We start from the raw sequence: 13,231 nt of genomic DNA, 5'->3' as shown, positions 1-13,231 counted from the left end.
GAAGTATAAATGGAACCAAGTCAAATTGTTATATCACAGGAAGTAATAACTCTAAGAGCATTATAACACAAAGAGAATAAAAAAGTATTGACAGTATAACTTTAGGAAACACTATTTATATTATGTGAATGTGTATCTCACTAAATCAGTTCCCTGCCATTGCAGGGACGTTGGGCATTGGTACACCTTTGTCCCTCTTGTGCCACACAATAGTTTAGTCTCCTTAAGATTGTAATACTTTGGTCTAATTCTGATTGCTGGGCTTGTTGTGGGGGTAACTAGGTGGTATTTAGTGGCCTATGTTATAAAGGAGGTCAGAGTAGATGATCTGATGGTCTCTTGTGGCCTTAAACGCTGATTTTGATATGACAATAATGATGTTAATGAAACTATACTACTGTAACTTAAGTTAAATGGCAGAAGCTGCTCAGAGTTTGTAATTTTTTCCAACTTTTCTGAAGTTTGTCTATTTTAGGGACATACAAACAACTTCTTTTCATATTATTTTTTAAAAATCGTTATAAAAGAATAATTTTTAAGATAAATGCCTTGCATTTCACGATGGCTTTAAGGGAAACAGCTGTGATCTAGTATATAGAGTACAAAGCAAAAGAATAAAAAGGGCATGGGTTTTTTTTGTTTTTTTTTAGACTTTCTCACTGATTTACTATGAGATCTTGGGGGAGTCAGGTAACCTAGTTGTCTCACCCACCTTCATAAGGTACTTTAAGATTCACAGAGGAAAGCCCTACCTTTAAATTAAATATTTGTTGTTGTTCTCATAAGTAGCCGTGTTCTGGGATTCCGCTAATGATTTCGTAGTTGCTGTACCAGATAATACAGTATATTGTATTTCATGATAATTGTTGCTTTTCTCTGTGTGAAGAGACTTCATTCTACGCACAACCTGATGGAACTACTGGCAGCAAAGCATCCAGGGATACCACCAACCTTGCGTGATGGCAGACTTGAGGAAGAGGTGATTGTTGTTCATTTTGGTGTAAATGTACAGTATTTTAAAGAACAATATGTTTTGCAGATTGTACTTTTTTTAAGACTGTAACTATCTTTTTCTATTATTATGTCAAAAAAGGGGAAAATTTCATCAGGCCAAGTACTCCATGGTAAACCTCCAGCCATGTTGATAAAATTGCATCTGATTGAATGAGTGAAAGAAAGGAAAATATCCAGATGCTGCTATTCTGAATGTGTGCTGATCTTTGCTATGTTATGATTATATGTTTTGGAGAAACTTTAAATATTAATCACTAGAACTATGATCTTACAAATGTTTACGTATGAATAGTCTCATAGTCAATGAGGCTAATCGTGTAAAATTAACAGTGTTTTCAGGGACTGGGGTCAAATAATGCAGTATATAAAGAGGATGTCAGAGGAGAAGGAATAAGTATTAGCCACTTCATGGACCAAACTATGGAAAGTACCTGTATCTGAAGTTTGCAAAGCGATCTGTTGAATGTTGTATGACAAATGATAGTCAGCTTCTTAATTCAGTTCTCAATTCACCTCTATCTGATGATCTCTTAACATCTTTTCACCAAGAGTCATACTGGATTCTCCATTTTAACATACATTTTTAAATTGTATGTTTTTCTAAAAGATCTGCTCTAGGAATTATTTTGGGGAAGTTCTATGGCCTCTGCTATACAGCAGGTCTAACTAGATGATCACCATCATAGAAATGTATTACTGGAAGGGATCTCAACAGGTCACCCAGTCCTCTGCACTGAGGCAGGACCAAGTATTATCTAGGCCAGGGGTCAAGCGAGCTGATTTTTCAGTGGTACTTACACTGCCCAGGTCCTAGCCACCGGTCCAGGGGGCTCTTCATTTTAAATTAAATTAAAATGAAGCTTCTTAAACATTTTAAAAACCTTATTTACTTTATATACAACAATAGTTTATATATATTATAGACTTATAGAAAGAGACCTTCTAAAAACATTAAAATGTATTACTGGCATGCGAAGCCTTAAATTAGAATGAATAAATGAAGACTCGGCACACCGCTTCTGAAAGGTTGCCAACCCCTGATCTGGGCCATCCCTGTCAGGTGTGTTCAACCTGTTGTTAAAAACCTCCACTGATGGAGATTCCACAACCTCCCTGAGCAATTTGTTCCAGAGCTTAACTACCCTTAACGTTTATGAAATTTTTCCTAATCTCTGACCTAAATCTCCCTTGCTGCAGTGAAGTCCATTACTACTTTTCCTGTCCTCAGCGAATAAGGAACACAATTTATCACCCTTCTCTTTATTACAACCTTTTACATACTTGAAGACTGTTATCGTGTCCCCCCTCTCATGTTTTCTAGACCTTTAATCATTTTGTTGCTCTCCTCCGGACTTTCTACATTTTGTCCACTTCTTTCCTGAAGTGTGCTGACCAGAACTGGACACAGTACTCCAGCTGAAGTCTTGTTGGTGCTGAGTAGAGTGGAAGAATGACTTCTCGTGTCTTTCTACAGCGCTCCTATTAAGACATCACAAAATGATGTTCGCCTTTTTTTTTTTTTTTTTTTTTTGCAATGGTATTACATGGTTGACTCATGTTTAGTTTGTGATCCACTGTGACCTCCAGATTCCTTTCTGCAGTACTCCTTCCTAGGCAGTCATTTCCCAATTTCTATTTGTGCAGTTGATTATTCTCTTCTAAGTGTAGTTCTTTACATTTGTCCCTATTGAATTTCATCCTATTTACTTCGGACCATGTCTCCAGTTTGTCAAGATCATTTTGAATTCTAATTCTGTCTCCAAAGCACTTGCAATCTGTACCAGCTTGATATCATCCGCAAAGTTTATAAGTGTACACTCTCTGCCTTTATCCAAATCATTTGTGATGATATTGTATAGAACCAGCCCCAGCATAGATCCCTATAGGCTCTTGCAGTGTGACTGTGAACCATTGATAACTACTCTTGACTATGGTTTTCCAACCAGTTGTGCATCCACCTTATTGTAGGTTCATCTAGGTTATATTTCTCTAGTTTACTTATGAGAAGATCATGTGATACAACATCAAATGCTTGACTAAATTGAGCTATATCACATCTACTGCGTCTGCCCTATCCAATAGTCTCTTATAGCCTTAAAGTATATGAATCGCCATCTGCTAAATTTCATGTACAGTAAACACTTTTTTTTCTCTTTGATGCTTTAAACCTTTTCTTCTCTGTCTAGTAGCGTAAACTGGTACGTCGTTTCATCGGTGAGGGAAGGGAAATAAATTTCCAAGCATCAGGGTTGTCTATACTGTGCATTAGTCCTCACCAAAGGTGTGTAAGTTCTAGTGCACTCAAATGTGTTGTGCACTAATTGGCTTATGTACATGAGGCTCTAGAGAATTTTTAGTGCATGCCAGCAGGGTCCACTCTTCAGTTAGTGTGCAACATGCTATCATGTATTAGAATCTCCATTCCTCTGGTGTGGACTACTACACTGTATAGACAAGGGCTTAGTCTCTTTAATATTCTTTCTGCAGCCCACTGCCTCCCACAGTTCTGGATGTCTGGGCTAGTCTTTTCTCTCTCTGCAGCTTCATGGAGGTGGATCAATGTTTGGCTCAATGCACTGGCCACACCCCCTCCACTCTCACTTGCCGACAGATAGACTGGGGCAGTTTCTGTTGCTTCCATCCTTACTTTGCAATTTGAGCTTTTTCTGTCCAGCTTTTGAGCAGTGAGAAGAAGTGTTCCTTCTCATCCATAGATCAGGTAATCCCTTAGAGGTTTAACCCACCCTGAGCCTCTGCTCCCTGTTTGCTCCTCTTTCCCTTCCAGGCATGGCAGAGCAGCCAAGAAAGCACAGGGTTAAATCCAAGCAGTTCTCTATCTGTGAAGCAGCCTTCCCAGGCTATGTAGATGTTGATTAGTACCCAGCCAACCGACCTTAACTCTGTTAGGTTCTGGGTCTGAGTCAGATAGGCAGTTGTGGTCCTCAACTCCAGTCTGGGAAAAATGGACCAAGAACTCCAGTGCAGAACAGGGAGAGGCTCTAAATGTGAGGAGGACTCTGACCACCTGTCTCCTGGGGTAAGTCCCAGGGGACCTAGTGCAGAACAAAGAGGGGAGCCTTGTGGGTCCTGAGTGCCTTGGGGAAGGAAGCAAGGTCCGCCCTCCCAAGCCAGCCAGGAGGACTCAGACAGTGAGTTCCCCACTCCCACCAATAAGGGGACCCAGCGAGAGAGGATTCTGAGTCAAATCTCTCAAGAGGGCTCCAGGAAGGTAAGCAACAAAAGGCCTTACCAAAGCTGCAGCAGTTTCTGTGCTCCCAGAGCCTGCATAAAAGGTTGAAAATCTAAATGGCAAAAAAGAAAGAAAACACACACACACAATCCAGGAGATGTCTTCTGACTCCTCTTCCTCCCCCTCCTCCACTTAGGAAGGTGAGCTGTTTGGATCTGAATCCCAGCAGAATGGGGGGAGGGGGAATGTAGCAAAAGAGTTTTTTGTTGTTGTTTTTTTTTCTTAAGAAATTTCAAGAACAACATTGTTTCCATGATTCAAATCCAACCTGAGCAGGCTCCTGAGAGTAAGCCTCAGAACAAATTTCTCCCCACATCCCCCGAGGTTGCAATACCCCATTATTCCTTGTTCAAGAAAGTGATTAGGGATGATGAAATAAGGCCGATGAAGGGAAGCACGTTAACAGGAGCGACCGTAGGCTCTGTAAAATTCAAAAACTAAAGGTGTCTATTACTGAGATACCGAAAGTGGATGCTGCTATAGTATCCCTCCAGTGATATGGTTATCCCTCAGAGGGGAGTTGTACCCGAAGAACCACATGGATAGAAAGATGGAGGCCACTCTCAAAAAGGATTTTGAAGCTTCAGGCACCTTTTGAGCACCCCTGTCAGCTGCTTTGCGAAGGCATTTCTTTCTTGGCTGGAAGATCTCAAAGCCCTTAAGTACAGAGATCACCCTGACTTTGGTTCCATTTTAAAGCAGATCTCCCTGGCAACAGCATTTGTAGCTGGTGCCTCAGTGGAGACACTGAGATTGTCAGGCTGAGCCATAACTTTCAGCCCAATAGCCTGGCACCATGAGTGTCCATGGAAAGTGGACACTCATTTTAAGCAGGTCCTATGCTTGGCTGAGTTTAGAGGCTCCGTCCTTTTTGGAGAAAAGCTGGGGAAGGTAGTGGTTAATGCAGCAAAATCCAGACAGTCTCTCCCTGCCCCCCTAAGTGCTCCCAGGAGAGAGTACAGACCAGTTTTCAGATAGAGGCACGCCTTTCGTTCCCCATTCTAATGGAGGTACTAGCAAAACTACAACAGATTCTCCAAGGGAAAACTGTGAAATCAAGGTCCTGGATGAGAAGTCTAGAGGGGCCTTAGTCCTCCCTCTCTTCCCCAAATCCACTTTTATGAAAAAGATCATGTCTGCCTTAGCCCAGAACTGAAGCTAGAGGGCAGAATTTCCCATTTCCTAGAGGAATGGCTTCCACTGACCACAGACAAATGGGTCAGGGAGACAGTGAGCCATGGATATTCCTTTGAGCTAGGGGCTCTGTCCCATCTGTTCTTCATCCAGTCATGCAGCTCCAATGACCTTATAAACCACAGTCTGATCTAGAACCAAGTATCTCATCTTCTGGTTATGGGAATGATAGTGTAATTTCAGAAGGAAGGTTATCTAGGCTCTACTCCATGTTTTTCATTGTCTGGAAGTGCATGAAGATTATCAAAGCCATTCTCAACCTAAAGCAGTTCAACAAGTGGATGAAGAAAACTGAGTTTCAGTTGGACATCCTGACCTCTACAGAATCATCCCTATCCCAGGGGGACTTCGTGACTTCAATAGATCTAGTGGATGCATATCTCCATATTCCCATCAGATTGTGCCACTGCAGAGTCTGAGGTTCGCTTACAGCAGGGAACATGATCTGTACTGCACACTTCCATTTGGCCCTGTCCTTGGCCCCCAGAGTTTTTACAAAGATATTGGTAATGATAAATAGCCACACTCAGGTTGCAGAGAACTCAGCTGTACCCTTTCTTGGATGACATTCTGATCAGAGCTCCATCGTGATCACCAGTGCACAGGGCCATGTGTCGGACATTGTCTCCCCCTCAGGCGCACAGCTTCATTATCAATGCCAAGAAAGGTTTCCTGGTTCCATCCACCTGGGGGAAAAAATACACATCTCAGTAGCAAGGATCTACCCATCATTAGAAAGGTTTCAGAAAATCCAGAAATTTATCATTTTGTTCCAGAGTCACAGGAGACCTGCCATAGCATTATGCTTCCAGCTGCTAGGACTCCTGGTTTTTTGCATAGGTATCACTCCATGCATCAGAAGCCTTCAAGTTTTCATTCTCAAGGTGTAGGACCACTTCCCAGAATACGTAAAAGATCAAGTATGGATTCTGACAGAGGTGTTCCGTCTACAAACAGTATCCACAAAGGCACATCTCCTTCCATATCCTTTAATCTTCGCAACTGATGCCAGTTTGGAGATCTGGGGAGCTCACTTGAAGACCTAAACAACCCAGGGTATCTGGAGCCAGTAGGAAAAAACTGAGAGCAGTCAAGTTAGCTGTGCAAAGGTTCCAGCCTACCCAAAGGGGGGAACCATGTCCTGGGTCAGTCAGATAATACAACTTCAGTTGCATATTTAAACAACAGAAGGGAAACAAGGAGACTGCTGCTACATGTGGAAGCACTGGAAATAATGAGGTCAGCAGAACAGTTCCTCCTTTCCCTCGGCATGTTCTACATCAGAGGGGATCTGATCCAAAAGGCAGACTGCTCAACAGGCATAGGGTCAACAACTCTGAGTAGTGCCTGAATCAAAAGGTTTTTGATTTCATCATTCAGACATTCAGCCTCCCTTTCACCGACTTGTTTGCAAATCATGTGAACACACAGATGCCAAAATAATTCCCAAGGGAAAGAAACCCCAAAACCAGGGGACAGATGCCTTGTTGCACAGTTGGCAGCAGGACCTACTTCGTGCATTTCTACCCTTTCTGCTATTGGAGAAGATGGTCTCAACAAAAATAAGATGAGATCAGATGGCAGTAATTCCTCATTGGCCAACACTTTGGTTCTCAGGGCTGATAGACCTAAAACCAGAACCCCTACTCTAGCTCCCATTGAGACAAGATGTCCTCTTTTTCAACTAACATCTTCAGTTCATAGCCTGGCTGTTGAGAGGAAAGTGTTAGAAGGTCTCAGTTCTTCAGAGTCATCAAGACATTGCTATAGTTTAGGGGGAAATTGATACTAAAAGTATACTTCTCTAATTACTCCAGGTTCTATAACTGGTTTTAAGAGCACAATGCAAATCCCAAAGATCTATGGAGGGCTGTGACAAGCTATGACTTCAGTGTCAGCTGCTTTTTATCCATTAAGATTTGTTTCTTAGTAGCTGTCTTGCCCACCCAGTAAGCGTCAGAGGCTTATCTATACAAGAGCCTTACTTCATGTTCCATGAGGACAAGATGATGCTCAGGACACTAGAATCCTTTCTTTCAACGTTTCCGAAAAGGTGGTACTTCCTTCCTATTGTCCAAAATCATAACACTGAACTGAAAAGGTGTTTTACATCTTAAGACGTCAGATTTTCAATACTCTTCAATCTCAAGCATGTAGAATCCATGAGAAGATTGGGCTCCCTATTCATGGCCTTTCATGGACATAGAGCTTCCAAATCCTCCATCGCTTTGTGGATTAGACTATGTATCATGGAAGTCTACAAATCATCAGAGTTCCTGTCTCAGAAAGGATGAAGGCACGCTATATGAGATCCTTAGCAGTTTCATGGGTTGAACAAGCAAGTGTGTCCACTTCAGAAACTTGCAAAGTGGCCCTTGATCTACATTAAATACCTTCATTAATCACTGTAAGATGGGATCTGTCTTCTGCAGAGACCTACTTTGGCAGGAAACTGCTTCAGGTGATAGCCCAGAAATAATATTGACCTTTGACCGAGCTCATAAAAAGAGGAGTGCTTCTTATTTATTGAATTCTGTTTTCACAATACTCTCATCACTTCTGACTACTTCCTGGACATCCAGAATTGTGGGAGATGCTGGGCTGCAGAATGGAAATTACTTACCTATAATTTCCTGTCTGCAAATAGTATCTACCACAGTTCTATTCACCCTAGATGACTCATGAGCCAAGGGTCAAATATTAAGTGGAATTGTTATGATAGGACTGTTTTTCCTTGGTCTAATGTACATAGTTGTTACATTGTCTCTGGAATATTTTGTTAGTGAAATTATGCAAATTTTACAGTTTTGGAATAACTCCTCTGGTAGTAAGCCGGAGAAGGTAGGGTATGGCCAGAGTATGCAGAGCCAAAATTCTGATCTGCCTCTTTGAAGCTATAGTGAGAGGAGAGCAGCCCAGATATCCAGAATTATGGGAGTTGCTGCTGGCAGAAAGAAAATTCTGTAAGAAATTTTCCATTCATTTGTGGGGGAGAGAACAAGCTACAAAGTAAAACAAAAATAAATCAACTGAAAAGTACTAGGGATTAATTCTAATAGGTTTTCCCTGCTTTAGCCAGCTGATAAGGGAGAGGACAAATCCTTCCCCTTAGATTTCCTTTGGTGCAAATTCCCCTTATTTTGCTGTGACCAAATATGACAGGCAGGGATCTGTGAACCTTTTATAGACAGCATCACCTTTACCTTGTCATAATTGCCATGGTTTGTTGGAATGTTCAGTTAGTGCATGCATGTCATTTTGTATGCATATCTCTTGTGTGTGTTTCTCTAGTATTGCATTGAATAGGATGCTTTTTTCTGCAGTGAGTTAAAATAGTGATGGAGATTAAATTAGTTTAGGCATTATTTTAAGCTGGAGGACATGTACCATAAGTTTCATCACAAAGTGGAATTGTTTTTCTCTCTTCAAAAACAATTATGCATAAACAGATTTATATATGCTTCTTAGCAAAATTTAAATTTGAAAAAGGCATACTCTCATAAACTGATTATACTGTTACACTAATAAAAAAAAGTCTTTGACAGCTAGTCCATATCTTTGTTCACCTGCCACCAATTTAGACTCTGCTTTGATACTTTCTCGATAGTGCATTTAGCTTCCTTTTCTTCACTTCCACTTCTAGAACTAGAGAAATTGCTTTACCATTCTTTTTTCATCTTTTTCTCCTGTACCACAGCACAATCATAGTGCTTTATTACCCTTTTTATAAGATATACATACCAATAATTTGAGCAAATTTACTCCATTTTCTTTTTGAGGGGATTAAAATATACATATTTGGGGCATAAATTGGTCTTAAACTATGCTTATGGGTGCAGCTAAATTCCATGATCTGCTGTCAAAATTTTAACAAAGTGCCCTCAAAATTTCTGCCTCTATCAGAGATGATACATGGGGGGTTGCTTCCACTCCACCCAAATTCCATCAGTTCCATATTCTGCTCCTCACCCCACTCTGATTAATTTCTATCCATCCATGTACTTTTGTTTTGGCTCCTACATGCTTTCCTTACCTGTCCAGCTGTTCCTCATAGCAACAAAAGTAGTGGTAGGTGTGTTGTCCTGTCATCTCTGATCGTGGAATGATCAGGCCAGAGGCTTTCTGGTGATGGACTCAGTAGATGGTTGGGACAGAATCACTTTTTAATATTTTATGTGAGAAAGTCTCCCTTACTGCTAGTAGTCCAGTGTGGGAGGAGCAGGCATCAATCTCCCCTAGCTTGTATGAGGAATGGGGGGAGCCAAAAGAACAGGTCTTCTGTGGCTGGTAAGGAGACTTGGGCCTGGTCTACACTGGGAGGGATCAATCTAAGTTACGCAACTTCAGCTACATTACTAACGTGACTAGACTAGGTGTGATAAGTCGACCTCTGATGGATCGATCACTGCCTGTCAATCCAGTAGATAATATAGACAAGCCCTTAGTGGGAAGGGGATAGGTATTGGAGATTTGGGGAATAGGACTTCGGAGGCCTGATGCTCCTTCCATTTATACCGGTGTCCCTCCTTTCATTGACTTCACTCTTGATTACCTTAGTGTGAGAGAGCAGAATTGGGTTCCATCACATTAAGAACTCTTCATACCAAAGTTGGTGCCAGGCAAGCACTATCAGGGAGGAAGTTGGACTGTGGCAGCCCAGTTGCGTGTTTCTTGTAAACCAATTGCTAGGGTTTGAAAAATAATATCTTTTTTTACGCTATTGTCACAAGAAAAAGGTCTGGAAACTTTAGCTTTCATTTTCAAACAGAAAAATTGAGATTCTTCTTCATTGTCCTCTTTCAATAAAGTGCTCTTTTCCACCCCATGAGTCTCTCTCTAGTTTCAGTGACTAAGCTCCATCCATACTAATAATGATGATGATTCCATAGTAATGGAAAATTGAAGTGAAACTTAACCAACCCCAAAATGCAGAAAACAAAGACACAAATATGACACACCAAAATTGTGGTGAGAGGTACTACAGATTTTATTGACCATTTATTTGTGAAAACACGTGCCAGTAATCTACTTGTTAACCTGACAATAACATATTGCCAAACTAATGTGAATACCACAATGAATTTTTGTTTGCAGAAGTGGCTTCTTACCAAAAATAAGTTCATCATCTGATATGCCTAAAAATAGCAAAGAGACAAGGTGGGAGAGGTAATATCTTTTACTGGACCAAGTTTTGTTTCGAGCTTTCGAGCCACACACAGCTCTTCGAATCTGGGAAAGGTACTCCAAGCATCACTGCTAGATGCAAGGTGGAACAGATTTTGTTTGACCTGAAACTAAACATTTAGATTAGATTTGGAGCTTTTTATATATCTTTAATAAAGTCGATGGACATTTCATAATGAAAAGGAGTTTTGAATCAAAATATTTTGAAAATATCAATGAAATGTTTTGATTTTTTTCTAGTTTTTTTGAGGGGGTTGTTTTGTATTTTTCTGACCAAGACAATTTCATGAAATGTTGTGTCAAGCCAGATATGCATTTTTCTTTATTTTTTTTAAAAAAAGGGGTTTTTGGCCTAAAAATTTCTTTACTCAATATGTTGCAGTTAGGTGTGATGTTCAGGAAAAGCATTAAATAAATTGCTGTTCTCTAACTCAGCAATAGCTACTGCTGTGTAGGTGCAACAGAATGGCTGACAGGACAGAGAGAGAGGTTTAAAATCAGAATTCCTTGGCTTTTTTGAATTTAGCTAAAGTCGTTTTTCATCACAGTAATATAGTTTTAATGTATTAAATTTATTAAATTTATTTCTTCTCTTTAGAGAAGAAAAATTGATAGTCAGCCTCCTTCTCGCCTACAGTTTGTCAAACTGTACTGTTCTCATATTTATAATCTCAGGCAATTCAAGCTCTTTTAAAGAAAAAACAACAAATTGGATTTGCAGAGAAGCAAGTACAGACCTTGGGTAACCAACCACACTCTTGGACTAATGCAATACAGTAGCTGTTTAATTATTCTTTGTAAATATAAATGGCTGATGCATATTTTAAACTCTTATTTGCATATAGGCTGAACAACTTCGACAACATTATATGAGTAAATCCAATGCAGAAGTTTCAGAAGCTCATCAGGCCTTGCAGCCAGTGCTACAAACCATTCGTGAGCTCCAGAGAAAGGCAGGTGCCTCTTTGGCTTATGATTTTTTATTTACTAAGTACTTCTTAACCTGTGTGTCCTAGATTCCAAGTATTATTTAATATTTGTAACGTGGTGGCACCTTGTACCCCAATCAGAATGGAACCCCATTGTGCTGAGCACAGCACAAACACATTCCAAAAGATGGTTCCTATCTCCAAAAAGCTTACATTTTTATTAGTTGATGAGCTACAACAAATGGACACAACAAGCAGATAGGAGGAACACAGGGTAACTGAGAATTATAATAAAACAACTGCTTTATGCCTTTTCCATTCCATTATATTACACACGTGCAAACTTGCCGCTTGAAATTTAGGCTATAAGAATAATATCGTACTGGCCTGGAAGATACTACATTTCTATATTTTAAAAACTCAGCATCAGGTGAAGTCTCCATTCCTTCCTAAGGAACTGCTCTTCCAGGCAAGTATATCTCAACAGCATTAATTCACTCTGATAACTTGTGAGAAAAGGTGTAAAAGAAAAATATACTGATGAAGGCTTGAGCTGAAATGCTGATTCATCTGTACTATATTACAGTAAATAAAAACATAGACGATTAAATAACACATGAGCAAATATACTTCCCCTTTCCATCTACATCCATTGTCTTTTACATTTTGAAACTTCAGTCTTTTCCATTTTTTCATTGGAAAAACAGCCTTGTTTCTCCCATTAAAAAATCTTTTTTTCCTCTCTCCTTTCTTTTCCTCCTAGCAGTCTGTGTTAAAGGAGGAAAAGGGAGTTATTCAGAATGGAAGGAAACTTCCAAACTACTCCACTTATGCACATGCTGTAAGATGATATTTTTCTTCTCTTGCATAAATAGCCTACCTGTGCCTTATATGTAAGCAATTTAACAATATTGACGTAATTGAAATTTACAAGGAGGTACCCACTAGTTATTCTGGATATATTTGAGGGCAGAGGTGGGATTTTCCAACTGTATCTTTATCTCCTGGCTGCTTCCAGTAGAATTTACCAGGCAGAATATGATCCAGAGAGCAAAAAAGGCTCCTACCACAGCATGCAAAGTATTTACCTGTTATGAGTGTTCATGAATAAATCTCTCTTACATACAGATACATTCTGGGTCGCCTTGGTGGTTGGACGTGATCCAGACAGCAATACAATATGCCATTGATGAGGAGCTTGTTCAGCGTGTGCAGAATGAGATAACCAGTAACTACAAACAGCAAACTAATAAACTCTCCATGGCAGACAAGTAAGAGAATAAAAAACAAAATAGCATAATTAATACACTTAACTCTGCTCAAGACTTCTAATCAGTTTGTGCTAGCAGATGCAATTAAGTGCCAGGCACTTGTGCTTCAGAACATCTGCACTGCAATTAATTTTCAAAACACACTTCAAAAAGGAGAAACTAAAAATAAAACTTCAAAAGAGAGGGGCCTTGGGTTTTCCCCCAGACAAGTATTCATTAAAATGTTCTCCTTTGTATAATCTATGATGATTTTTTTTAATTTTCTGTATTCATGCAACTGCTGAGCAAAATAATTCAATGTTAATTACATTGGGATTTAATGTTCTCTGAAACTGACTTGCAATTTATTTTGTTCCTCTAGGGATTCATTTGCATCAGTTTTGGACCCC

The 13,231-nt window shown here is 40.0% G+C and overlaps 1 protein-coding gene across 6 annotated transcripts in view; it reads left to right on the top strand.

Moving 5' to 3' along the window:
- SHPRH (SNF2 histone linker PHD RING helicase) overlaps positions 1-13,231 on the top strand; it is a 130,446-nt gene that overhangs the window by 73,991 nt on the left and 43,224 nt on the right. For all 6 annotated transcript variants that reach the window (XR_012655560.1, XM_075064025.1, XM_032794597.2 and 3 more), the window contains 3 exons: positions 887-979; positions 11,488-11,595; positions 12,700-12,842. Coding sequence is in view for 5 of the 6 variants with exons in the window: in XM_075064025.1 (XP_074920126.1) it covers positions 887-979; positions 11,488-11,595; positions 12,700-12,842 (344 nt within the window). In the remaining variant the exon portion in view is untranslated. The remainder of the gene's footprint in view (positions 1-886; positions 980-11,487; positions 11,596-12,699; positions 12,843-13,231) is intronic.

This window comes from Chelonoidis abingdonii, chromosome 3 (assembly GCF_003597395.2).
Source record: "Chelonoidis abingdonii isolate Lonesome George chromosome 3, CheloAbing_2.0, whole genome shotgun sequence".
Lineage (NCBI taxonomy): Eukaryota > Metazoa > Chordata > Testudines > Testudinidae > Chelonoidis > Chelonoidis abingdonii.
This window is presented reverse-complemented; position numbering and strand designations above follow the sequence as displayed.